This window comes from Bos javanicus, chromosome 18 (assembly GCF_032452875.1).
Source record: "Bos javanicus breed banteng chromosome 18, ARS-OSU_banteng_1.0, whole genome shotgun sequence".
Classification (NCBI taxonomy): domain Eukaryota; kingdom Metazoa; phylum Chordata; class Mammalia; order Artiodactyla; family Bovidae; genus Bos; species Bos javanicus.
The window spans coordinates 23,937,177-23,964,870 of NC_083885.1; the positions used below are offsets into that span (position 1 = coordinate 23,937,177).

The 27,694-nt window shown below is 50.4% G+C and overlaps 1 protein-coding gene and 1 non-coding gene across 2 annotated transcripts; both read left to right on the forward strand.

The window, feature by feature from the left end:
* On the forward strand, nt 1–27,175 carry MMP2 (matrix metallopeptidase 2). The gene is made up of 13 exons (XM_061387234.1): nt 1–469; nt 3,643–3,869; nt 4,827–4,975; nt 6,035–6,163; nt 6,383–6,556; nt 9,134–9,307; nt 10,172–10,345; nt 12,521–12,676; nt 13,909–14,044; nt 18,274–18,410; nt 19,885–20,044; nt 24,386–24,495; nt 26,257–27,175. The coding sequence occupies exons 1-13, from the start codon at nt 314–316 to the stop codon at nt 26,358–26,360; spliced, it is 1,986 nt and encodes a 661-aa protein (XP_061243218.1). The 5' UTR covers nt 1–313; the 3' UTR covers nt 26,361–27,175.
* TRNAG-UCC (transfer RNA glycine (anticodon UCC)) lies at nt 20,795–20,868 on the forward strand. Its single transcript has one exon. It is a non-coding gene; the product is annotated as a tRNA-Gly (tRNA).
* Nucleotides 27,176–27,694: the final 519 nt, after the last annotated feature.

Consider the following 27,694-nt stretch of genomic DNA (forward strand, 5'->3'; position numbering starts at 1 on the left):
CAGCCGGCCACATCTGGCGGCGGCCCTCCCTTGTTTCCGCTGCATCCAGACTTCCTCCGGCGGTGGCTGGAGGCTACGCATCTGGAGCTTTAAACATAAAAAGGCTCTGCCAGGACTGGGCGAGAGCAGGCGGCGGCGGAGCGGGCTGGGGGCCGGGCCATGCTCTGCTGAGCCGGGCAAAGCCGAGGAGACCGAGTAGAATAGCCCCTCGGAGCGCAGCGCCGCGCGGGGGAGCAGGCGCCAGCCAGGCGGCGACGCGGCCACACGCACCGAGCCTGCCACCCCCGGGCGACGCGCGGGGCCCGGGAGCGCAATGACCGAGGCGCGAGTGTCCCGGGGCGCGCTGGCCGCCCTTCTGCGGGCGCTCTGCGTCCTGGGCTGCCTGTTGGGCCGTGCCGCCGCCGCGCCGTCGCCCATCATCAAATTTCCCGGCGATGTCGCCCCCAAAACGGACAAAGAGTTGGCTGTGGTGAGTTGCGACGCTAGCCTCATCCAACCAAGTTTAGAGAAACTTTGGAGCGGGGGGAAGGGCCACCCCTCCCCCCACCCAATGGTGGGCTTACAGTGTGGGGGAGGGGCTTCAGTAAACCGCGCGGGGTGGTCTTTGGACCGCCGAAGGAGGGATGGTGGAGCTGCTGTAAGAGGAGAAGGCCTTTGATAAACAGCTTGGCAACTTTCAGGACCCAGAGGGGGGGGCGCACCACCAGCAGGGTCGGGAACCGAGGTGCTATGGCAAACCTCTGGAATGGGCCCCTTTTGCAAATAACAAGGACATTGTCCAGGATCTGGGATTTGGCAACAGGGGGGCGGCTTTGTAAACAACTCTTGGACACATCTGGGGGGCTGGCTGACAAAGCCAGTTGGCCGGCGTCCTTGGAGGACTTTGGCAAAAAGCCTGAAGGGGTCTCTTTTGCGAACAGTGGAGGATCCTCGAAACCCCTGTTTAGGGGTTCCATTTTAAGGAAGAGGGAGCCTTTGACACACAATTTGGATAAAGCTTTGCACACGTGAGGGTGGGAGCTCTGGGCAAAGCAGAACTTTGGCCAACGTCTAGGAACCTTCTGCACACATCTGGAGAGGGGCCCTTGGACCAACCTCTCAGGAGTCCTTTTGGCAAGTATTTGGGGCCGATGGGAAACGACCAGCGCATCTTTTCTCAGTGGCTGAATGAACAAGTTGGTCAACGAAGGTCAAGGGTTGGACCTCAGAAAGTTTCCTCGAACTTCTCCAAAGGAGTCGGACGACGGAGGGAGAGAACTGGCCAGCAGGGCGGAGGGAGGGGCAGCACGAGGGCCCCGGCGCGTGGGGCGGGGGCGGACTGAGCCCGGCTCCGACGGGAGACCAGCCAGGGAGCCCTCCCTCCTGGCGGGGTTCCGAGCTGCGGCTCAGACGTTTTGAGAGCGCGCGAGTGCGCGCGCCTGGCGCCAGGGGCATCCCCGCCAAGAGGTTGCACAAGCAGGGATGGGGGCAGCGGAAGGGCACTCCCCCTTCCCCCCGTAAGCACCTCGGGCTGGGTCTGGACCCCTCAACACGTTCCTTCCAGCGCACATCTGCCAATTAGTTGCTTCAACCACCCTTTGTTGTTGTTTAGTCGCTGAGTCAACCGCCTTAGAAAGCCCTTATCCTCCCCACACTGTCCAGGACAGGATCGTCAAGCCCTTGGTCACCAGGTCACCCGGGGAACTCCTTCTCAAGCTATGACACCAGCCCTGCCCCTTTTCCAGCATCCAGGTCTCTGCCTTTTTTGGACAAATGGAGCTGGTCTGCATAATGATGGGGCTGTGGTTGAGGGCGAAGGTGGAGCTTTGGAGTATCAGTCACGAAGCTACCTGGGCCCCCACACTTTCTACAATCTATGGAGGTCCATGTTGCCCAGAGACATACAGTGGGGGGCTTGAGAAACCAAACTTTGAACTTAGACCACCTGACTTCAAATCAGGGGGGTGCACTAACCAACTGGTCTAGTAAATCTTGGGCAAGTGACTTCTCTCTGAGCTTCTCCTGCAAACTGAGGGTAATAAGGGTTCCTGTCTTGGGGTTAAAGGAGCGATAATCTTAGGAAATTCCCTAGTGGTCCAGTGATTAGGACTTTATGCTTACACTACAGAGGGCACCGTTGGATCCCAGGTGGAGGAACTAAGATCCTGTGTGCCTCGTGGCATGACAACAAAAAATAAATAAAGGAAAATATAGGAGAGGTAATCTTAGACACTTTGAAGGGTACTTGGGACATGGAAAGCACTCAATAAGTGTTAGTCATCATATGTTATTATCGTTTATTATTAATATTATTATTATACCCTTTCTTTCCTCTTTCCAAACTACCCTCCTAAACAAGGTTGCTACTGCTAACTGCTAAGTCACTTCAGTCATGTCCGACTCTGTGTGACCCCACAGACGGCAGCCCACTAGGCTCCTCTGTCCCCGGGATTCTCCAGGCAAGAATACTGGAGTGGGTTGCCATTTCCTTCTCCAATGCATGAAAGTGAAGTCGCTCAGTCGTGCCCGACTCTTAGCGACCCCATGGACTGCAGCCTACCAGGCTCCTCCATCCATGGGATTTTCCAGGCAAGAGTACTGGAGTGGGTTGCCATTGCCTTCTCTGCCTAAACAAGGTTAGGGCCCCATTAATAAGGCTCTCCCCACCATTCCTATCACATATTTAATTTTTCACTTAATTGTGATCCGTCAGCCTCCCTATACTGGGCTTTGAACCCTAGAGACTGAGACTAGAAACATCTGTCATGCTCACCACTTGACCCTCAGCCCTAAGACTGGGCTTGGCACCTGATAGGTGTCAGAAAGTAATTGTTAAATAAATAGATGAACTGATTGGTCTCTGACCCCCTGCAAGGGACTGTTTGGTTTTGGCCTGCATTTGGGCTGAGCCAGCTGCACAGTCACAGAGGGACAGGATTGTTTTCTTTGGGAAAATGGCAGATTCAGATTTGGAACCCAGGTCTGTCTCTTGCTGGAGCCCAGGGCACACAACCCTTATAAGAAAAGTGAGGGAAATAATCCCTATGTCATCAGCATTTTGGTGGATTAAAAGAGAATGGAGGTAAAGAGAGGTGGTAGAGAGATAACAGTTCTAAGCCTGGGCTCTGGAGCCAGTTACTTGGGTCCCAGTTCAGTTCTGCCATTTAAGAGCTGGTGATCTTAGGTAAGTTTCTTAACCTCTCTGTGCTTTAGTATCTTCTTCTGTATGATGGAGATAGTTATACTGTCTACATGATAGAGGCTATGAGAAGTTTTGTTTTGTTTTGCCACACTGCGCAGCGTTGGGGGGATCTTAGTTCCTGGACCAGGGATCAAACCCGTGCCCCCTGCAGTGGAAGCAGAGTCTTATCCATTGGGCCACCAGGGAAGTCCCTGCAGTGAGCATCAAATGAGTTAACACATGCTGACATCAGTACCTGGGCATATAGTGGGCACCCAACATGTACTCCCAAACCACAGTATCTACAGTTTGTATGTCACTCGGCTAATGGGAGTGTGAGGCCATCTGGGAGTGTGTATGTCACTTAACCAGTGGTCTGGGAACCTGGGACTCTACCCAGTGCCCTGGGGTTGCTGATTCCTTTGGCCAATACTATACCATCCTAACATGGCTGTTTGTGCCTGGGTCCTTATTTCTTCCAGCAATACCTAAACACCTTCTACGGCTGCCCCAAGGAGAGCTGTAACTTGTTTGTGCTGAAGGACACCCTGAAGAAGATGCAGAAGTTCTTCGGGTTACCCCAGACAGGTGAACTGGACCAGAGCACCATTGAGACCATGCGGAAGCCGCGCTGTGGCAACCCCGACGTGGCCAACTACAACTTCTTTCCCCGAAAGCCCAAGTGGGACAAGAACCAGATCACATACAGGTGCCAAGGCAGGGCGGGCCCTGGTCCAAGGGATACTGTGTCTCATTGGGCGTTGTCTTCTCCGCTCTCCGGGTACCCAGGAGGGATCTTGGGAGGACTTGGCATCCTAAGGAGTTTGCGTACAAAGTTCTTAGGAATGGAGTCAAACGGACCAGGACTTGAATCTCACCCTTCCTGGGTGTGGGGCATTGAACTACTTTTTCAGTGCTCTGACCCTTGACTTTCCACTCTACAAAACAGAATTAAAACAAAACCTTATTTATGGGTAGGTTGGGAAGTCGACCACGTACATAAAAGGGTTTCACAGTGTCCAGCACATAGTGAGAGGGGGTAGCCATTCCCTTCTTTAGAGGATCTTCCCACACTAGGGATCAAACTTGGGTCTTTTGCATTGCAGGCAGATTCTTTACCATCTGAGCCACCACAGAAGCCCATAATCAATGCTAGTCATTGTCATTATTAGATGAGGTTATTGAGTGGGTAATGAGAACTTGATGATTGGTTGCTATTGATAATTGGGTTTTATGGTATAGAGTTGTTGTAATTGGTTGTTAATTGGGCTGAGAGAGCTCTGTTCTGTAGGGCTCGTGCTGCACTCCAAGGATGACATCTCTGCAGGGTCCTGGAATGCACTGTTTACATTCCTATCCGTATGGGTTGATCTAAGGCTCCGCAGGACTTCAAGGCGCTCTAGTGGGCTCTTCTCCCAGGAAGCTCTACTTAACATGTACACACATGCCTGCGTGTGCATCCACACTCATGCACACACTCATGCAGACACATACCTGTCACATGTATGCACACATTCACACACCTGTGCACACGCACCCACCATTGCACTCACACACAATCACATATACACACCCTTGCACACATACATACACATTTGTAGGCCTAGGCATATGCACATGCCTTTGCACACCTGCACACACTCACATGCACTTTTGTTACCTCCAGGATCATTGGCTACACACCTGATCTGGACCCCCAGACAGTGGATGATGCCTTCGCTCGTGCCTTCCAAGTCTGGAGCGATGTGACTCCGCTACGGTTTTCTCGGATCCATGATGGAGAGGCTGACATCATGATCAACTTTGGCCGCTGGGGTAGGCGGAGGAGGGGCGCAGGGGGTCAGTGTAGAGACAAAGGGGCAATCTGGATATTAGAGAGGCATGGGGGGAGTCTCCTTTCCAGCTTAGCTAGGAGGGTAGAAGATGCAGACACTAGAGTGGTGTAGACTGGAGCAGACATGGGAAAGCCACATTGACGCGAAGTGGATGATCTGACTCCCTGGAGGTGGTGTGACACTGAAAGCAAATGGTCTCCCCACACTGTCCAGTATAGTAGCCCCTGGATCCTCAAGGCTACTTACTCTTAAATTAGTTACAATTAATAAAATTTTAAATTCAGTTTCTTAGTCACACTAGTCAAATTTCAAGGGCCCTATAGTCACATGAGGCTAATAAGTTGGACAAAGAACATTCCCATCACGGCAAGAAGTTCGGTTGGATGACACTCGTAGACGCTGAGGAACTCTAGATATGAAAGTGGGTCGGATACAATGGACCAGTGTAGACTTGAGAGTAAGCAGAATGGATGCCGGGGTCTAGGGCACCATGTGGGTTGGGGTGGGAACACAGTAGTGTAGACATGAAGGTAAGCAGTGTAGACATTGTGAGTGGAAAGTAATGAGGGTAAGTAGCACAAGAGACAGTGCAGGTATGTGGGTAGATGGTATGGCCTGGGTGGCAAAGTGGTTATGAGGGTTAGCGTTGTGGCCATTGGGAATAATATGACTTGAAGGGAGGTGATATGGCTAAGAGAGGATGTGAAGGTAGTTGCTATAGACACTGGGGACAGCGAGGGTGGTGGCGAGGAGACTGGTGTGGCAGTGTAGCTATGTGGGTAAGTGTAGCGTCATCAGCAGTAGTGTAGACAATGAAGGCTGGTGGTAGAGATTCTGAGGGCTGTGTAGACCATAGGATGCTGACAGTCAAGTCAGCAACACTCTACTGGCCTGCTGTGTCCTCAGTCCTGGATAATCCAACAGGGCGAGGGAAGGGGTCAGAGGGTAGATGGGCTGAAGGGCCCCAACCATGGATGAGATGTGGCTGGGGTTCAGCCCCCAATGGGGTAACTAGAAGCTGAGATCCAGTGTGTTTCAGAGCATGGAGATGGGTACCCTTTTGATGGCAAAGACGGGCTCCTGGCTCATGCCTTCGCCCCGGGCCCTGGAGTTGGGGGAGATTCCCACTTTGACGACGATGAGCTGTGGACCCTGGGAGAAGGACAAGGTAAGAGTATGACCATCTACATGCCTGAGCCTCCTCGCCGATTTTCTGCATGCCTCCCTGTCACCTAGCAACGAAGACTGTGGCTTCCCTGGCAACTGTAGACCCCTCCATCTGCTCAGGTGGGAGGGGGAGGGAGGTCACACACCCCGATGAGTCACAATCCTGGTCTCCAAAGAAAGGCCTAGAGAGATTCACCCTCCACCCTGTGTGGCTCCTCAGTGGTCCGTGTGAAGTACGGGAATGCTGACGGGGAATATTGCAAGTTCCCCTTCCGGTTCAACGGCAAGGAGTACACCAGCTGCACAGACACAGGCCGCAGCGATGGCTTCCTCTGGTGTTCCACCACATACAACTTTGACAAGGACGGCAAGTATGGCTTCTGCCCCCATGAAGGTGAGTGTCCTCCTGGCTTCAGGCCTTGACCTTCCCAGCCTCTGTACTCCTCAGGCTTGGCACGGCCAATTAGTCAGTGTCCCCTCCACTTCCTTCAGCCCCCACATCCCAATTTGAGCCATCACTGTGCCCTTCTCATCTGTTCCATTATTCACTTAATACTTTCATTTATTCACTTCCTTTTTTAAGCTTCACCATTAGCAATATTTTTGAACTCATTAGTTTGATGTGCTAATTATTTTTTCCAACATACATTAAACTGAACTTAGAATGATTAAAATGCCCAATGGGTCTCTTGAGAACTACTTTATACCCTCTAGCAGAATTGGAGGTTCAAGGGTTGAGGAGAGCCTTGGGATGAATCAGAAGCCTAACAATGGGATTGGTACTGAGGCCAGTATCCAACCTGGCTTGGGGACACCGACCTGGGGGATTTCAGCCATTGCTTCTGGTTCTGATGCTGACTCTGTGTGTCTGGGGGCTGTTCCATCTGCCTTTCTTGGTCTCCATCTATCGTGGCTTGTGGCTGCATCTCTGGGTCTTGGCAAAGGCATCAGGTTTGACCTAGTATTTATATGTGTGCTTTTGTCAGTGCTTGAGACATAAGCTCTAGGTATTTTGAAACAATGTAGAGGGAATTTTTTTTAAAGGGTGAGGGTATTGACATATACACTCAGTTCTTTTTAATTTATCCTTGACGTACTTCATAATCAGAAATCATGAAAGGACAGCATATATAACCTTATACTCTTATCAAGTCATCATGTTTAATGATTCAGGAGGTTGAAAGCTGAGAAGATGTGGAGAAAATGTGAAAAAGTCCAAAACCTTTTAAAATACCTTTTTTCTTTGCTAGTCCATAAAGACTCCTTGATCTATATATACCTCTGTCTTCTTAGCTGTAATTTTACACGTTTGTGAATCTTTCTGACGTTATTGCAACTGAACCCTAAGTACCAGCCCTGTTGACAGAAGGAAAGAAACAAAGAGCTAGTTAAATGTGTCCCTGTTTACGCTTTTAGTACCCAAAACTCATGCAATACTTTTTTATTAAGTAAAGTTCAAGCCATTGGCCATTAATAAGTCAGAAATACTTAAAACCAAAAATATTTAATGTATCTTGCATTTCCCAGTAGGGATTTGGATGGCGTTAACCTTCCATGTGTCAACCCCTGTGTTTAGAACAGAATGTCTTGATAATAGAAGGGAAACAGCTGTAATTCATAAGTTGAGGAAGGGTTTTTCCCTGTTTGGGACATTAACCATTGGCTTGGTCCTTAGCCAGATGTAAGTACGCACGACATGCACGTGTTTGGGTCTTGGGGCAGAAGTTCTGGTTACTCAGCCCCTCCTGACTGCTGAGTCAGTGTCTGCTTGTCTCCATCCCTTTGGGGGCAGGATTTGGGAAGAGATGGGGGCTTCCTGGGTGGTAGAAATGCTGCTGATGGGAGGCCAAAGGTGGAGACTGGTCTCCATTGAGGTTAACACTTCGCCTTTCCCATTTCAAGGCCACCAAGGCAGCTTGTCTTCTTCATCAGCCGCCTTGTTTCTGGCGTTCCAGGAGAAGGTCTCTGGGTTGGGGAGAAGGGAGCAGTGAGGGTAAGGGGCCCTGAGACTTGTGGGGGTGGCCAGGGACTGGGCTTGATTCTGGCCATGGTGGAGTTAATGGGGGCTGGTGAGGTCACCTCTGGCGCCGTTGTTCACAGATGGTCCTTGTTACGCACTTGTGGTTTTGCTAGTTGGCAAATCCAAAGACACACCATTCTGTAGCTTCGGGTGGATGAGGGTGCGGGGCAGCTGGGGGAGAACCCAAGATAGACAAGCCCAGACTCTTAATCCCACTGTCTCCCCTGAACCCTCCAGTCATGGCCCATGTCTTGGGGCGGTCAGAGTGGGAGCCTGGGGTGTGTATTAAAAGGTTCGCAAAGATACCACCTCCCCCTCCCGCCCTCCCTCTCCTCTCCCTCCTGCAGGGACCACAGCATCTGGGAAAATGCCTGGGGTTGAAGGGAGGTGAAGTTTTCTCTGTGTGCGCAAGCGTGAATGACAGAGTGAGGAAGGCAGAGATGGAGATCAGTGTGTTTTGTAGTTCTCAGTTACAACCCTCATCCATCTAGGTGATCATGAGTAGTTCTGGAGCCAGCTTTCTTCAAACCTCAGTTTCCCTCTCTGTCAAATGGAGAGATATTGCCATCCTGCCCACCTTGGACGATATATTTAGCAATCTGCAGGGATGCAAGCATCAATCAGGCAGAGTGGACGGTGACCCTGGGGCTGGAGTAGGGCTCTGGAGGCCCCTACCATGTGCCAGGGGTTAACTATTTTATTGCTGAGACAGAGGGGGGCGATCCATAAGGTCCAAGGAAAAGGCTGGGGCTGGCAAGGGAGGAAGGAGTATTTACCCCCAGAAGTTCAGAGAAGCAACAGTTTACCAACCAGTATAGATTTTTTAAAAATATTTTATCAATGCTATGACTTCCCTGGTGTGAGTGGGCAGGTGGGCAGCCAGCTCTGCATTCACACAGGTGCCCAGCGGATGCTCACATTCGCACCCTCCCCCTCTCTCCTGCACCCCAGCCCTGTTCACCATGGGCGGCAACGCCGACGGACAGCCCTGCAAGTTCCCGTTCCGCTTCCAGGGCACGTCTTACGACAGCTGCACCACGGAGGGCCGCACGGACGGCTACCGCTGGTGTGGCACCACCGAGGACTACGACCGCGACAAGAAGTACGGCTTCTGCCCGGAGACCGGTGGGTGTCGCGCCTCTCCCCACCCTCTGATAGCAGACCCACGAGAGCCCTCCCCACCCCGCTTCCCCAGGACAGGGGTGCTAATCAGGACGCTCAGCGGCTGGCTCAGCATGGACACCAAAGTCAGAACAGATGTTGGGCACCCACAGCCAGTTCAGCTGAATTGGCTGGTGATGCTTAGGCATCACCAGCCTAAGCTGGTTCAGGCCCGCCCAGGACTCCCTCAGAATGACCTGCACTCTCCCAGCCTCCCTGGTCTTTGTCTCTTCCTCTCCCTCATCCCAGAGTCTCTCTTCCCTGCCTCTCTTTGTCTTAGTCTGTATCTCTTTTGATCTTTGTTTTTCAATAAGAACTCCTTCCCTCCCTTCCTTCCTCCCTTCCTTCAACAGATATTTGCTGAGTCCCTGCTCTCTGCAGAGGACACAGGTAAGTCTCCCACTGGCCCATGTGTGATGGAGCTCCCAGTCTTGGAAGGGGTGTTGGCATCCTCAGCTCTGCCCAGCTTCCTCTGGCCCCACCATGGCCCCACCCATGGAAAGCTAATTTTAAAAGCTCTGGAGTCTGGCTGCCTAGGTCTGCATCCCAGCCCTGCCACTTCTCAGCAGCACTGCCTAGGCAAGTTACTTAATCTCTCTGAGCTCCAGTCTTCCCATCTGTGCAATAGGAGATAATCTAGGGTCCCTACCACACAGGGTTGTTTAAGAGGGGCCAAGATGTGAGATGTGTATAAAGCCCCTGACCCAGTGGCCCGGACTGAGCGAGCACTCAGTAAGTCTGGTTTGTTAATATCCACGTCCTGTCGTTGCTCCTGGTGGTGGCCTCAGACCCCCTGCCTTCCGCTGACCCATGTGCCTTATCCCACAGCCATGTCCACTGTGGGCGGGAACTCGGAAGGTGCCCCATGTGTCCTCCCCTTCACCTTCCTGGGCAACAAGCACGAGAGCTGCACCAGCGCTGGCCGCAGTGATGGGAAGTTGTGGTGTGCGACCACCTCCAACTACGATGATGACCGCAAGTGGGGCTTCTGCCCCGACCAAGGTATGAGGAGCCCTGGCTTTAGGTCAGAGAAGCCGCACATCCGGCCCCGCCCATATGTGGGCGGGGAAACCGTCCAGAGTCCCCACCCACCTCAGCCATAGGCACCGCCCCCTAGACACCCACCTACCTGCATCTCTACTGCGGACCCTCCCACTCACCAGAGACGCTGCCGTTCCTAGTGGGGACCGCTTGCCTGCTTAGCCCCGCTTCTCTGGGCAAAGAGGTGGCCTCCAAAATAAGACCTGATCCATCCCAGTTCCCAGTTCCTGAGTGGGAGTCAGTTTTCCCCAGCAGATGCTGCTTTCCTTTCCCACCTCTTAACCGCTCCAGGTGGGTCTGTCACACTCCCAAACATTTCAGTGCTCGATACAGGGAACCCTGCTCCAGAGAGATGATTCTCCTGCGAGACATTCCCACTCCAGCAGAGAGCTGCCTTCAGGGAGCTGGGTGGGCAGAAGAGAGGAATACAGTAGGCACCTCATCCTTGCTCTCCCCACCCTCCACGCAGAATGGGGAAGCCCTCACGGCCCTCCCTGCCCCATGGGCACCATTCTTTGCCAGGTTGTGAATGGAGGAGTCCTTGTCAGTAATGGGTGCTGAAAACACAGCTGCCAGGGACAGCTGTCTGCCTTCCAGGGCTCACAGGCTTGAGGGAGAGAGTAACCAGGAGACAGGCTGTGACCTTACTGTGTGGTCACTGCAATGAACAGGATCCTTGAGGGCACCGGGGAGTCACTCTAGGCTGCAGGGCCCCGTGTCACTGGGTTCAAGGACCCAGATGACCAGGTGAGAATGCTGGGCTGGGACCAGCCAGTATTAGGGCAGCCTCTTTTTAATGACAGAGGCTGGCCAAGGGAATTTTTTTTATCCTCCCCCAAGTGCCACGCTAAGACTTACCCTGATTTTACTTGCTCTGCTCCAGCCTCTATTTAAAGGTGGGGTTCTCCACCTGCCGGAGTGGTTTAAGACTCCAGAGCAGGTATAGTGTACTTGGTTGGGGGAGGGGGCAGTGTATTAGTGTCCTCTTGCTGTTGTGTAGTTGCTAAGTCATGTCTGACTCTTTTGTTATCCCATGAACTGTAGCCTGCCAGGCTCCTCTGTCCATGGGATTTCCCAGGCAAGGATACTGGGGTGGGTTGCCATTTCCTTCTCCAGGGGATCTTCCCTACCCAGGATCAAACCTGCATCTCCCGATTGACAGGTGGATTCTTTACCACTGAGCCACCAGGGAAGCCCGTTTTAGTGTCCTAGGGCCGCCATAACCAGATGGCTTAAAACAACAGAAATTTATTCCCTTCTGAGTCATCCAGAAGTCTAAAATCAAGGTGTGGGTAAGGCCACGTTTTCACTAGAGACTGTATCACTCCAATCTCTGCCTCTGTTATTTGGCCATGTACCTTCTAAGGACGTGGGTCACACTGCATTAAGGGGCCACCCTCCTGCAGTATGGCTTCATTTTAACTTGTAGCTTAATTTATTTGCAAAGACAATATTTCCAAATAAAGTCACAGCCACAGGTATATGAGGTTAGGACCTGAACATGTCTTTGCAGGGACACAGTTCAACACACAATCGAGTGCAATGATAGGATTTGCCCACTGTCTGGGCTTGAGCCTGGGCAACCACTCCAAGTGAGCATCTTTTTACTGCTTCCCCTGGGTTTCCTTTTTGGAGACTCTGCAGAGCAGGTTTTGCTCTTGTTCTTTATAGAGAAAACGAAGAGCCAGGAAATGGGATTTTTAAACAAACGGGCCTTTAAGTACAGGATTTGCCAATGCTGCGTGCTCCCCTCTATAGCACATGTGCGGTCCACATGGAAAGGGATGAGGGGACCTGGGTTGACTCTAATTGAAAGTAAAAGGTGTGGTCTGTTAACCCCAGAATTGTCCGAAGAAGAAAACATCAATATGTGCCACCTTCATGCTCTGAACCCTACCATGGAGATGTCCTCAAATGTCCCTATTGTCAGAGCCAGGCCTGACTACTACTACTTTTTTTTTGGCTGCACCGAGTCACATGTAGTATTTTAGTTCCCCAATCAGGGATCAAACTCGTGCCCCCTATTTGGAAGCCCAGAGTCTTAACTATTGGACCACCAGGGAAATCCCCTGATCTGACCTTGCCCTTATCTCTCTCCCCGTCCTTCTGCCTGCCTCCCCTCCCTATGGCCCGCAGGGTACAGCCTGTTCCTGGTGGCAGCCCATGAGTTTGGCCATGCAATGGGGCTGGAGCACTCACAGGACCCTGGAGCCCTGATGGCACCCATTTATACCTATACTAAGAACTTCCGCCTGTCCCATGATGACATCCAGGGCATCCAAGAACTCTATGGTAAGCCTCAGCTTGGGGTCCCTGGGGCAGGGGTTTGGGGAGGTCGTGTCACTGGGGGTAGGGTGCCAGTGGGGGGAACCAGCCAGATCTGGGACTGCAGGAGACAAGGGCAGCAGTATTAACCCGGTCTGGGGATATTGGAGCATTACTCTAAGGCCTTCGGACAGCCCTTTCCTTTCCAAATAACACCAGTGTCTGAGCCTCACTTGGCTCCCCAGAGCCACGCCGCAAGGCAGGTGGGGCAGAAATGGGCTCTCCATTTTCTAGGTGAGTCAGCTGAGAAAGGTAACTTTCTGGCCTCAAGGTCAATGAGGTTTACGCATCCAAGTGAGGTTTAGAATCCAGGAGAAGTATTAATAGCTAAATACAGGGTAGAAATTCCCAGCACCTGGAATGACCTTAATGATACAGGAGTGCAAAACTTCTAGTTCTCCAAACAATTCTTTTATTTTAACGTGTAGTAGGATCAGTACAGCTAGTACCTGGAACCACTGATTTATGTATATTAATGCTTGCATTGAGGCTAAAGTTTACAAAGTGACTCCATTTTTTAAAATAAATCAACGTGTAATAGTACTGGCAGCACTTAGACAAGGCTGAAATCATGAAAATGGTTCTGGAGCGAAGAGGTGTGGGGAGCACAGAACTTGGGAAAGAACTGCAGTAGAGTGAGTGAGTGGCTCTGGGTTCGAGCGTCGCCTCTGCCACTCACCAGCTTCAAGGGATGGAGCCGGCCTTTACCTCTCTGGACTCAGTTTCCTCACCTCTAAACGGTGGCTGGTTACCCTCAGGAGTGAAGGAGGTGCCTGCCACACCCCCAGTGCTGGCCACACGGTCTCGCCTCTGACACTGACTCTCTTGTGGGCTCAGAAACCTGGGCTTTGAGTTTAAATCCTTGGGCAGGTCATATACAAAACTTGTCTGGGTCTCAGTTTCCTCATCTGTAAAATGGGAGTAAAGATGATGCCTACCTCTTAGACATATAGAGAGGAATAATTCAGGGGATGTCGGGGAAGAACGTTCATACAAGGTGAAGGACCACAGGATTCTGGTTTCTGTTCAGTCTCCTTTCCAAGTGCAGGCCTCTTCCCTTGTCTTCCCTGGGCTGACACCGAGGCCAGAATGCTATTCTGATGGTCTTTAGCAGATTGGGTAGGCCAGTCTTGGGGCTCAGCCTGTGGGGGAGAACCCCTGGGGCTGGGGAGGGTCTGAGGTCGGGTGTCTTCCCTCAGGGGCCTCCCCTGACATTGATACTGGCACCGGCCCCACCCCAACCCTGGGCCCCATCACTCCTGAGCTCTGCAAACAGGACATCGTCTTCGACGGCATCTCTCAGATCCGTGGGGAGATCTTCTTCTTCAAGGACCGGTGAGTGTAGGAGCTGGCTTCCTTGCCCTCTGCCCTGTCTCCATTATTCTCATGCCCCCATCTCTTGCTCAAGGACCCCACTGGGGGCTTCACAGAATGACCGGTATGAGACCCATTTTTGCTGCATGGCCGACAGATTTTGGTGCTACCACAACAGGCACTTCCTGTGCTGTCTGCTAACCTGTGGATCTCCTCGGTGTCTCAGCTTCGGGCTGCAGTATGCATTCAGGGATGGTCTGCATGTCACTCCCTCTCCTGGGGTTAGCGGTTACTCGTGACAGATGGCAGGAGCACAGGAGGCCAGATCAGACCACACAAATACATTTAAGGCCTCCAGTCTGAGCATATTTGAGAATACTTCACTGGCTGAAGCTACTCACATGGCCAAGCCCACTACCTACTCTAGGGGGTGGTACTGCACAGTCATGTGACATCACACATGGATGTAGATTTCTAAAACAGGGATGGAGGGAAGACTTAGGAACAATGCATCTACCATAGACCTTATTCTGGAATGGCCTTGACCTCAAATGTTCTATGTTTGGGGAACAAGTCACCACAGGGCAGAGAGGTGGTGTCCTTCAGGCTATAAATAAAGGCCCCCACTCAATCCACCAGGGCTGTGATTCACCCAGCTGTCCTAGAGGCATGCAACAAATCTACAACTACATTAAAGCATCCATCCATCCATCCTTCCATTCTCCTACCTATCCATCACGCATCTATCATCCAGTATCCACCCATCCATCCATTATCTGTCCATCCATCATCGTTATGTATTCATGCGCATCATCAAGTCATTCATCATCTGTCCATCCATAGAGCATAATAGTTGGGAGAATGGTTCTGGAGCCAGATTGCTTAGGTTAGAATCCTGGACCTGCTAGTAACCTGTTGCATGATTACAGGCAAGTTAATTGTGTATCTTCTTTTTACCTCAAATTACTCTTTTGGCTCAGACGGTAAAGTGTCTGACTGCAATGAGGGAGACCCGGGTTCAATCCCTGGGTCAGGAATATCCACTGGAGGAAGAAATGGCAACCCACTTTAGTATTCTTGCCTGGAGAATTCTATGGAGAGAGGAGCCTGGTGGGCTACAGTCCATGGGGTTGCAAAGAGTCAGACACAACTGAGCGACTTCACTTCACTTCACTTCACTTCACTCCACTGCACTTCACTTCACTCATCTCTAAAATGGGATTAATAGTCCAACCTATCTCATAGGGCTGTTTTGAAGATTAGATGAGCTTAGTGCTTAGAACAATGCCCGACACAGACTAAGTGTGTTCAATCATACTAGCTGTCCTTATTGACAAATAATTACTTGGCTTTTACTGTGCCAAATCCTTTGCTAAGTTTTGGGATCTGGGAGTGAGGTGTTTTGTGCTGTGGACAGAGGGGTTGCTTAATGCCTGGATTGTTGTTTTAGTCACTAAGTCGTGTCTGACTCTTGCTACCCCATGGACCATAATTCACCATGTTCCTCTGTCCATGCATGTCCAAGGCAAGAATACTAAAGTGGGTTGCCATTTCCTTCTCCAGGGGATCTGCCCCACCCAGGGACTGAACCCACGTCTCCTGCATTGGCAGGAGGGTTTTTACCGCTGAGCCACCAGGAAAGCCCAATGCCTAGATTAGTGTTCTCAAAAAAAGGTCAATGAATCTCCCCAACAAAAATCACTTAGAGTGTGAGGGTTAAAAGTTTCTGCCCCCACCCTCGGGCCCTCTGACTGGAATCTCTGGGAATGGGTCCCAGGCATGTACGTTTAAAAAAATTTCCCCATGAGAATTCCCTGGTGGTCCAATGGTTAGAACTCTGTGCTTTCACTGCCAAGGGTGAAGTTCACCTCCTTGCCAGGGAACTAAGATCCCACAAGCTGCAAGGCACAGCCAAAAAGAGAAAAAAAAATTTCCCCAATGATTCTGATGCACATTAAAGTTTGAGCGCCACTCGTCTGGTTTAGGGAACAGAGGCAGAGAGGACCGTCATGGCAGAATGAAAGAGATGTGATGGCAGAGATAATAGCACAACACTTTGTGGACACGTCTGAGTCCAGGCAGGCTCCGCAGGTGAAGTGATACCCAAGCGGGAACACATTAGAGGAGAAGCAGGTGCAGGTGGACGTGATGGGGCTGGCAGGGTGGGAGCAAGGTTGAGACAAGGGAATTGCAAGAGCGAAGCTGGAGAGATGCAAAGTTACTGGCTTATCCCAGGAGAGCCTGGTGAGGCTGAAGATGTTCCAAAAACTCTTGTGAAGGGGGTCCTCTGCTCCAGGCATTAGGCTAGGTGCTGGGTGGGGGGTGGGAGGAGTGGGGCAGATACCAGAGAGAGATGGGACCCATAATGCACTGAGAAGTCAGGTCCATCGGTCCACGAATGCCCAAACCAGGACATGTAACAACAGATCTCAGTGTGTACTGCAGCCCTCATTTAAGGGATGGGGAAGAGGTGAGCCCAGGGAACCCATGCTCTAGCACCACCCTTGATCTGCTGCACTTCTCCTTAAGGAGACCTTGACCACTCTGGTGGGTCTGAGTACAGAGCTGGGAAAGGGTGTGGTGCCTAGGCCCAGGTCGGAGCCATCTCTGGTCTGACACATACCACTTTCTTTCAAAAGGAAGTTGATGAGTGTTTAATGGGCTCCTTGAATTGATCAGTAAGTATTTAAACACTGACTATATGCAGAAATTGGTGCTGGACATTGTGGGGGACTAGAAAGGCAGTACTGAAGGATAATTCAACTCCAACTTTGGAGTCAGATCTGGATTTGAATCCTGGCAATTCCACCACCTCTCTGAGCGTCATTTGCCAAGTAAGGATCGTGGTACTTTCCCGTATCAGGATGTTTTGGTCGCAAGTAACAAAGAATCCCAACTCAAACCAGCTTAAACAATGGAAAGAAATTATTCCCACGTGGTACAAAGTCCAGGGGTAGGGCTGCCTCCAGGGGCGGAAAGAGGGTCACGGATTCAGTGATTTTTTTTTGTCTACTACCGTCCTTGGCATTGACTTCTTCCTAAGGCTGAGTCCCTTGGGGTCACACGATGACTACCAATGGCAATTGGGGCTGTAAACTTCCTTGCCCACATGCAGCAGAAGAGAGATTGAGAGAGAGAGATCTCCAGATGTGAAATACAAGTGTATGTCTTCAATATTATTGTGTCAACATAGGACATACGGCCACTGCTGAATCTATAACAGTTGCTGGGGAATGCTAAGCTCTGATAGGATTAGATCACTGGTCCTCAAACTTTGGCACGCATTAGAATCGGCTGGAAGGATTCTTAAGTCACAGATTACTGGGCCCCAAGCCCAGAGGGTATGATTCATGGGTCCTAAGTGGAGCCCAATAATTTGCATTTTAAATAAGTTCCACGTGTTGGTCTGGAGATCTCGCTTTGAGAGCGGGTAGCTTAAACTTATCAAAATGGGGACTGGATCCATCTATAGGAAAGGAGGGACCGTAAGTATGGGTATGTTGTGAGGAAGGATTATAGGGAAATAAATAATAGGTGCTGGGTGGACCACCAAGACTGCATATTATTTTATAATATTGTAAGGTTGACATTTTACAAGCCACGTGAAGTGCTTGGGACTTAGTAGGCCCTCAATAAATGAAGGCTCTTTAGTACTCCTGGAGGAGGAAATGGCAACCTGCTCCAGTATTCTTGCCTGGAAAATTCCATGGACAGAGGCGCCTGGCAGGCTACAGTCCATGGGATTGCAAAGAGTCAGATATGACTGAGCAACTGAGCATGCACACACACTTTATTACTCCTGCCAAAGTGCATGAATCCATTTCAATTCGGGAAATGCTTTTGCGTGCCGTAAGCTCCTGCCTCAATTGACTTCTAATCTGGCAGGAAAGATAAAACACTTAAAAAAAAAAACCAAACAATCAAACTACTGTTACAGGCACTTGGTGTTGCCAGTTTTGAGAGACTCAGAGTGGGGAGAGCACAGTATGGAGAGAGAGGTAGTTAGGGAAGGCTTCCTGGAGGAGGGAGCAGGAGGGGGAGCAAAGTGGTTGCTTCTCTGCTCTGGCTTCTTGCTGAGGGGACTCTGCTCATTCTCCAGTCCTTCTCCACCCTTCCTTTGATCTTGCCTCCCCTCTACCCCGCCAAGGAATTATCCTGGGATGTTTCTGAGTGGGCTTGGGGAGGCATGTGTGGTTACAGCTGCAGAGGGACTGAAGGTGTGGTTTCCTGTGTCCCCTTCCCCCACCCAGATTCATCTGGCGAACAGTGACACCACGTGACAAGCCCACAGGGCCCCTGCTGGTAGCCACATTCTGGCCTGAGCTGCCGGAAAAGATCGATGCTGTGTACGAAGACCCACAGGAGGAGAAGGCTGTGTTCTTTGCAGGTCTGTGGGAGGGGACCTTCTTGGCCCTCAGCTCCAGGGGGCGCTGTACCGGGATTCCTGTACGCTGGTGGGTGCTCCCCTTAGTTACAGATCTACTCTTTGAACCATCATCTGGGAGATTGGTTAGACATCCAGCATCAACCAGCACTGGCTCACAGAATGAACATTTCAGTAACCTTTTACTCACTTTGTAATCTTTTTGATTCCTTTTCCAAAGGAAAATGACACTTCAGTGCTACTGCCTTTAATACCTTCCTAATGCTAGTGCCTTCGGCAGATGACAGTTTTAGTTAGAATTTTTTAAACACTGATTTGTTTTTATTTTTAATGTTTACACTTATTTCTATAGACTTCAAAATGAATTCCTTGAAAGCAGAATGTTGAATTAAGTAATAGTACAAGGAGACTCTTGTTTAGTTGGTAAGTTATATCTGACTCTTTCCAACCCCATGGACTGTAGCCTACCAGGCTTCTCTGTCTATGGGATTTCCCAAGCAAGAGTGGAGTGCCGTTTCCTTCTCTGGGGGATCTTCCCAACCCAGGGATCAAATCTGCGTCTCCTGCATTGCATTGGCAGGCATATTCTTTACTACTGAGCTACCAGAAAGGCCCATGAGGAGTCTCTATAAGTGGTAAAAATCATTGAGGTAGGGTCATATGGGCTTCCCAGGTGGCTCAGTGGTAAAGAATCCACCTGCCAGTTCAGGAGACACAGGTTTAATCCCTGGGTCGAGAAGATCCCCTGGAGAAAAATGGCAACCCACTCCAGTATTTTTGCTGGGAAATCCCATGGACAGATCAGCTTGGCGGGCTGCAGTCCATGAGGTCACAAAAGAGTTGAATGTGACTTAGCAACTGAACAACAGCAGCAGGGCCACCTGGGTAACATCTGGGAAACCTTGCTCCTTTCCTCTTTATTCGAGCGCCTCCCATGTCCCCAGGGCTGCAACCCTTGCTCTCAGGGAGCTCATGAGCCAGGAGGGGAGACAGAAAAACAGGCTGTTAGGAGGGGATTCAGGAAGAGCTGTGGCGGTTAGGGGGGTGAAGGCTGAGATGGGGACACAGGGACAGCTTCCTTGACGCTGAAGGCTCAGACAGCGCTGTGGGTGCATGCTCACCGGTGGACCCCCCAGCTCCTCCATCCCAGAGTGACCAGGGCAGCTGCTGGCTCACAGGGGACCTGGGTGCAAATTAGAAAAAGGTGCCTCTTCACGGCAGTTGTGGCACTTAGAATCTCTGACTTGATGAATGAAGCCAGGGTGGGAATCATTCCTGCTCACCTTCTTGGCCAGGGACCTTCCATAACCAATTTACGAAGCCTTACATGGAGGCCCCGATTCTGGGCACTGAATCCAGAAGTGAGCAGAACTCGTGTACCCGTTGAGAAAGGCCACAGTGGGGTCGCTGGCAGATTGGTGGTGGGAGGAACAGCCTTGAGCACTTGCCACCAATGCACCCTCTGCTTCTACCCAAGGGAACGAATACTGGGTCTATTCAGCCAGTACCCTGGAGCGAGGGTACCCCAAGCCACTGACCAGCCTGGGGCTCCCCCCTGGTGTCCAGAAGGTGGATGCTGCCTTTAACTGGAGCAAGAACAAGAAGACGTACATCTTCGCCGGAGACAAATTCTGGAGGTAAGGGAGGGTGGTGTGAAGGAGAGCCGCACCGCCAGCCATGTCAACAGAGAGAAGACACTGGCCTTGAGCCTCTTGGGTTGAGTTCAGAGGCTGGTGGGCTGTGGATGTCCCCTCTCTGGTCTCTAATCCGCCAGGGCTACAGGCCCTCTGAGCAGTCACCAAAGGGCAAACTATTCTTGGGCACGTTACTGGTACAGTTCTGGTTAGGGCCTCCTTTCCCTGCTCAGAAGTCTTTGGATTGGGCTCATGACTGTCTGGTCTGGAGCCTTGTATTTTAGGGTGACTCACTGAAGAAGGGGGTAATAAAAATAATAGCTGCTACTTTGATCCTATGTATGAGGTGGGTATTATTATTCTTCCCATTTTATAGGTGAGGATATAGGTTCAGAGAGTTTAAGTATCTGGCTTAACGTCACACAGCCAAGTAGTGGCAGGCTGAGATTTGAACCCCAGAATTCTGGCTCCCAGAGAACATGCTATTCTCCACTTTTCTACACTATACCTGAGGTAGTGGGGTCCCAAGAGATGGGAGTGGTGGAGGCAGGGATGGCAGAGGGCAAACACAGGATGAAAACTGAGACGGGTACCCACAGGAGCTAGCATCCAAATCTGGCCTCATTGGAAACAGCGGCACCCTCTGGCCCAGCTTCCACAGGTCCCCTGGCTATGGGGGCAAGCTGGCAGGAGGCCAGTTTGGAAGCATGTAGCTCTCTGCCCCAGCTCATCTAAGGGAAGGGTCTAGGGACTTCCTTGGTGGGTCCAGTGGCTAAGACTCTGTGCTTCCAATGCAGGGGCCCCAGGTTCAATCCCTGGTCAGGGAACTAGATCCCACAGCCATGACTAAGAGTTTGCATGTTACAACTAAAGATCTAGCCTACTGAGACTGAAAAAGATCCTGCAAGCTGCGACTAAGACCCAGTGCAGCCAAATAAATAAATATTTTAAAAAATAATTTTAAAAATAAAGGGAAGGATCTGATTCTAAGAGACCATGGTCAGGGCTGAGGGCCAGGGAGTCCAATACCCAGGAAAGGTTACTGAGAGGCAGCCTGGATCTCAGGAATTTTCATTACAAATCTTCCCATTTCCTAGATGAAGAAACTGAGGTCCAAAGAAATGAACTAACTTGTCTAAGTTATTTATAGGCAAGTGTTGTCTGCTGATTACGCAGATTGTAGAATTTTAACTGCTTCTTTTGCCGTCTAACCCCAGGCCCCCGGCACCGTACCCTCAGGGTTATTGGGTCGGTGGAGGAGTGGTCTTCCTCTTTGCCTCCTAAGCATTCTCGTTCCTCCTGTGCCTGCATCTGAACCTTTGCCACTCCTGGAACAATCCTGCTTCCCTCCAGAGTCCGCTGTCCTCCCCCCTCCTCCCCACCACCCGCCCCCAGTTGCCCTGCATTCAGAAGCTGTTTATGTCCCCAGCTGCCGTGTCAGGGTGGAATTCCAGACGTATTGCTAAGATACTTAGCAACTTAAGCTGAATGATATCTCAAGCCTCAGGAAAGGAAACAGCCAGGAAACCACAGTGCTCTGCCCACAGGCTCCAGAACACTCCCAGGCACATGCCCGTGCTGTGTGGAAAGGCATCTTGGCACAGTAGTCACTCTGCATCTCCAAATCTTAGAATCAGAGAGCCCTAGTGTCTTTGAATCACAGTGTTGAAAGGACATTTTAATCATCCTGCAGCACACACTGTGAATGTAAACATATGGGAACAGACGTGTCCGTGTGTAATCATGAGTATCGCTTGCCTGCGTGCACACACACACACACACACACACACACACTGATGCTCAGGCTATGCTGGCATCTTGCTGGGTTTTGGGCAGAGTTATCTACTTTCTAGTCCTTTTCAATAGCAAGCCTACCTGCCAAAGCCTAGATCTGGGATGGACAGCCTGTTCCACAGGGAAAGCTCTGTAAATCTTCCTTAAAAGCAGCAGAACTGAAACATCTATTGGAGGTTCTGGGTGGGGTTTCTAAAGGAGACAGATCTTTTTCCCAGGAGAGGTAGTTAATGAGCCTGAGACACTGGTCCTGGTAGAGTCTACAGAGGCCCAGGCTTCCTTGCTGGAAAAGGAGAAATCGCTCCAGAATGATACAGGACAAGGAGCTGCTTCCAGCTTGGGCAACCCCAGGGAGTGGTTAGCCCTTGCTTCTATAAGCTTTCACTAAGCCCAGAAAAATGCATTCAGTATCTCCTATGTGCCAGGCATTTACCTTGGTGCTGGAAGATAGTGGTCAAGCAATAGGCTCTCTCTGGGACTTCCCTGGTGGTCCACTGGTTAAGACTCTGTGCTCCTAATGCAGGGGGCATGGGTTCGATCCCTGGTTGGGGAACTAAGATCCCATATGGCAGAGAAATCAATATAGCACAGAACCTGTTTTAAAAAGGGAGAAAAAAGAAAAAGTTGCTCTCTGCCTGGTGGAACTTACAATATCATGAAGGGAAGAGATATAAACATGTACAAATAAAATGGTGATGGTTCTCACGATGGCCCTGTACCACATCCCGGGCTATGCATTTCACCTGTATTTCTCACTTAGGGCAGCCACTATTATTAGGTGCGTTTTCCAGGTGGCCTCAAGGATATACCTTTGAAAAATCTCTGACACAAATGTCTGTATTCGTAACACCTACTCTACACTACAGTTCTACAGCCGGAGAGGAGAAGGTCAGAGGGTCACAGAGAAAGCTTTCAGAAAGTGTCCCAGTGAGCAGGAAACACCATAGGAGGAAGCTCTGGGGCCAGAGAGTGAAGACACATGGTCCTGTTCAGAGCCGGCATCTTCCGATGGCTCCATGCTGTATTCTTCCTGGAGGAAAAGAACTTAGAAGCACATTCCTTCACTTCTCTGAGCCTCAGTTGATTCTTGCCCTCCCTGTGTTCTGTGGGTAGAGTGAGAAAGAAATGAGGGCAAGTTCAAGGGCACATAGCTCCGAGCCATTGTCACTCCAGAGAATGTAGTTACAGGGGATGTGGATAGGATCCTGGAATTTTCCCAAGCTGGGAAACTTGGTTTTGGTACCTCAGGTCACAAGGAAGCATGTTAGGTTTTGCAAGAAGTCTCATGACAGAGATGGGATTAAGAAAGGCATTTCTGGCAGTTCTGAGGGTGATGGGCAGAGGGGGAAGACTCCTGTAGAATGGGGCTCATAGGGGAAGCTGTTTTTGGCGTCTGGGATTGGAGGCTGGCAAGCTGGCTGTGGAGAAGAAAAGAGTCAGCTATGAGACTGGTACTGGGCTGTCACCAGAATGAGATTCAAACACAGATATATCTAGAAAATTAGCACCATGAGGGTAAGATTTTATCTTGTTTATTACAATATCCACAGCGACATAGTGGGAGGTCATTAAATAGTTGCAGAATAATAAATAGATGGAGTGTAGGTAGAGAAGCAGTGGAATCAAAATGACCTCAGCCTTTTAAAAGTTCTCCCAAGATTAAAATGAAAAAGACAGATGTTGCTAGCCAGGAAAAGAATATGCCAACTAATACTCCAGGTATTTACACAAATTAAAGGCAGAGCCCTGGATAATGACTTGCCCTGGGAGCTGCCAGTGGGCCTGAGATGACAGGAAGTTGCTCTGTGACTCACAGGGCTTGGGCTCATGCACCACCTTGTACTGTAACCTCATGTCTCAGCCGAGATCATTGCCCCAGATGTGGACTGTCAGCTCACTTGACAGATGAAGCAGCAGCATTTTTTCAAGCCGAGCAGTGATGGGCAGGACCTTGTCTCTGGGCTTCCGGTCCAGTGCTCTTTGTACTGCAGCAGAGTTTCTAAGGGAACTAACATTTCTCAGATACTGTTAGGCATTTTGCATGTGTTATTATTCCATTCATATATATGATAATTAAATATCAATACATTAAATATAGCCCATCTAACAGATGGTAAAACTGAGGCTCAGAGAGGAGTTTGCCACCCTGGAGCCAGTCAGGCCTGAGTTGGACTCCCACTTAGAAACTGGGTCCCCTTTTTAAGCCTCTGGTATATTAAATGAGTATTATGTAGTAACTGTCATAGGATTGCCATAAGGATTGACTGAGAAAGTATATGGAAAGTGGGTAACACACTGTTTAAACGTCAGTAATAATTATAAGATTGTTTTTACGGGACTGTCCCAAGTCACCTAATGAGTGAGTCGTGTAATTAGGATTTACCCAGGTCTGACTCCCTGCCCCTCAGCTCCAGTCAGGGGCCTCCCTGAAGGGTTAGAGCTGGCCTCCCAGGCTCACCCAGGAGCCATCAGCCGGATCCTCTGGTCACGCTGGGGCAGGGCTGGCCTTGAGGGAGCCCCACTCGTTCACCATGGCCATTCTCCTTGCAGATACAATGAGGTGAAGAAGAAAATGGATCCTGGCTTCCCCAAGCTCATCGCCGATGCCTGGAACGCCATCCCTGATAACCTGGATGCTGTGGTGGACCTGCAGGGCGGGGGTGAGCTGCCCAGGCCTCTGGCCGCTTTCTAGGACTCCCTGCCCCCAGCCAGGGCCCTGTTCCTCACAAGCACACACTCCCTCATTGTGTGGGGAGGCAGGCGGCGCCCGGGGAAAACAAACCAGCCCCTTCAGCCCAGCGCTGGGAAGGCATCCAGACCCCTGACCTCTGTTCACTCAGCTGGCTCCAGGCAGTAAGACCCAGAAAGGCCCCTCACAGCTGCAGAGCTTGGAGCCAGAGAGCGGGGAGGAGGGGAGGCCTGCCGGGGGCGAGAAACCTGGGCTTGGTGCCCTGGATTCATTCTGGGGTTTGATCCAGGCCCTTTTGGGTTCCACAGGAGGCCTTGTGACCGCCTCCCGTTAGCAGAAGGATGGCTCCATTTGAGACAGGACCAACTTTGTCAGGCCCTGATGCTGAGGTGGCAAAGATGGCCCATTTGTCTCTGTTCCTTTGCTGCATAAAACAACCAAACCAGCAAGGGCTAGAATTTGGAGTTTGGAAACCAGATTCCTGAGGAGTCTTCTGGGAGGTCTCTAGGGCCCTGGAAATGAGTCCAGTTTGGCTTTTTAGAGGAGATTTCAATGAAATTTCACAAAGATGCTTTTTGAGCTCCTATCACATGCTAAGCACATGGCCCTGACTAAACCTTTCACATGTCCAAGAAAAAGCAGGGTACAGCCAGGTGTCAGGTTAAGGATTATCTTCAGAAAGAAACATCTGTTGAGCACCTCCTGTATGCCAGGGGTTTGAAAAGAAGTAAATGAGGTCATATGTGTCAGGAGTAAGAAATTCCAAAACCCTGAGGGGCCAAGCTGGTGCATTAATGAGTGAAGCAGGCAAGGCAGACAGCGGGGAGTGATGTGGTCTGTGGAGCATCAGAGAGTACATGGCTTATTTTCTGGGGACAGCTGCTTCTCTGCTTCTGATGATCTCTGCCCTGCAAGAAAAGGGGAGCAGGAACAGCAATCCAGTAGTTAAGAATCCATGCTTCCACTGCAAGGGGGGGTGCAGGTTCAATCCCTGGATGGGGAACTAAGATCCCACATGCCACCTGGTGCGGCCTCCCAAAAAAAGAGAGAAAAGGGGAATAGTGTTATTAGATAGTCTAGCTCTTTTAAAAAGAAGTGATAAATCTGTATTTTCATATGAAATTTCCAGATTATTCAAAACAAAACAGAAAACTTGTGTGGACTAAATAAAACCCATATGTGGGCCATCTGAGAGGGATAGCAGTCTCTTGGTTTGCCACTTCTAGGAAAGCAAAGTGGTGCTTGTGCTCAGCACAGTGCTATTATTTATATTAATCATAGCATATATCATCTCATTTTATCATCACCATAATCCCTAAGAGGTGGTATCTTTAGCCACATCTCAAAGATAAAGAAACAGGGACTCAGAGAGTTTAATTCCTTCCTCCAGCCTCCAGAGGGGTCTTCTGTGATTTAAAAGTTTCTTCCTGGGGACCTCCCTGGCAGTCCAGTGGTTAAAACTTCGCCTTTCAATGCAGGGGGTACAAGTTTAATCCCTGGTCGGGGAGCTAAGATCCTACATGCCTCCTGGCCAAAAAACCAAAACATAAACAGAAGCAGTTTTGTAACAAGTTCAAGAAAGACTTTTAGCAATGATCCACATAAAAAAAAATCTTAAAAATTAGAAACATCTTCCCTATGACAGGCAGACTTGTAAAGTTCTCAGGAACCTTCTCTGTGCTATAACATCTGAGGATGGGTTGGTCACAGGCTCTTCTTTTTTTCATTCCAGGTCACAGCTACTTCTTCAAGGGCGCCTATTACCTGAAGTTGGAGAACCAAAGTCTGAAGAGCGTGAAGTTCGGAAGCATCAAATCCGATTGGCTGGGCTGCTGAGCTGGCTCCGCCTCCCCCAGGGCCTGCCCCTCCATCACCTGCTGCACACCAGGGCCTGAGCACCAGGGAAGGACCCGGGTGGGCGTGGCAGCCCTCAGTTCTGTAATTAATCAGCATTCTCACCCCCACCTGGTAATTTAAGAAACCCTAGAGTGGCTCTGCCCTGTGCTCAAGTAAAGGTGCTGACTGTACCCCTCCTGGGTGTCCCTCCCCCTCCATATCTCACTGGCCCTCCAGAGCCACCCCCAAAGAGATGCCTTGAGATTCTCAATGCAGCCATGCCTTGGGGCTGCCTTGGTGCTGCCACACTTCAGGCTCTCCTCCTTCCACAACTTTCTGTGGCTTTACAGCACCTTGGGAGCCAACAGAGACTACGTCGAGAGGGCACTGGTGGCCCGACAGCCTGGTCTGGCATGGGGCAGTGGGAGTGGGGCACCGTCAGGTGACCACCCCAGACATTTGGCCTTCTCCCTGCTGGCTGCCTTAGAACTGTCCCTACATTAGCAGTTTGCTTTGTATGCACTTTGTTCTTTTCTTTGGATCTTTTTTTTTTTTTTTACTTTTCCACTATGACATTGCATTTCCCGACGGAAGGACTCAGGTTGTCTGAAGTCACTGCACGATGCATCTCAGTCCACGTAGTGATGGTCCCCTTGGTCACTCTCTTTAGTTATGTCCCTCCTCTGTCACTTCCTTCACTGGATGGAGGAAAACCAAGCCATGGCTCCCCCTGCCTAGCCCTGCCCTCCTGTCCCTTCAACAGTTTCCCCGTGGGAAAAATCAGTGAGTACGAATAAAGACACTAATTGAGTGGATGTGTTTGCCGGCTGTTTTAGTGGAGCCTAGAGAGGACCCCTAGCCCCAGCCCCAGCCCCAGCTCAAAGAGGAAACAGAAAGTCTAAATCTCTGCTCCCTGCAGGGCATAGGTGACATCTGCTGGAAAGGTCACAGCTGCCAAAGTAATCACCAAGAGACTCTCTGGGTGGGTGAGCTGGAGTCCCTTGGTCCCATGGAAAGAGCCAAAGCAAAGTTTCTGTTATTTAATTGCAGGGTCTTGTTCAAGGTTTCCTTTCTTCTTGAGTCTCAGTTTCTGCCTTGACAATAACATAAATTCTAATACTAATAATAGTGAATTTAACAGTAACACCCCTTCCATTAATACGATGCTTACTATGTGCCAGACCCTTCGCATGCATCATTTCATTTAGATTACAGCAACCTAAAAAAGGGAGGCTATTATCAGTCAACTTTGATTGATAAGGAAACTAAAGCTTGGAGAAAAGTGATTTTCCAAGGGTACCATAGATACTGGATAACATCCTGAGTAAGGCCAA

Bases quoted from the DNA above. Each gene is read 5' to 3' on its own strand.
- MMP2 (XM_061387234.1), top strand. From the start codon at position 314: ATGACCGAGGCGCGAGTGTCCCGGGGCGCGCTGGCCGCCCTTCTGCGG. The intron at 6,164-6,382 runs GTAAGAGTATGA...GTGGCTCCTCAG, and splicing joins GACCCTGGGAGAAGGACAAG to TGGTCCGTGTGAAGTACGGG. The intron at 18,411-19,884 runs GTCTGTGGGAGG...CTTCTACCCAAG, and splicing joins GAAGGCTGTGTTCTTTGCAG to GGAACGAATACTGGGTCTAT.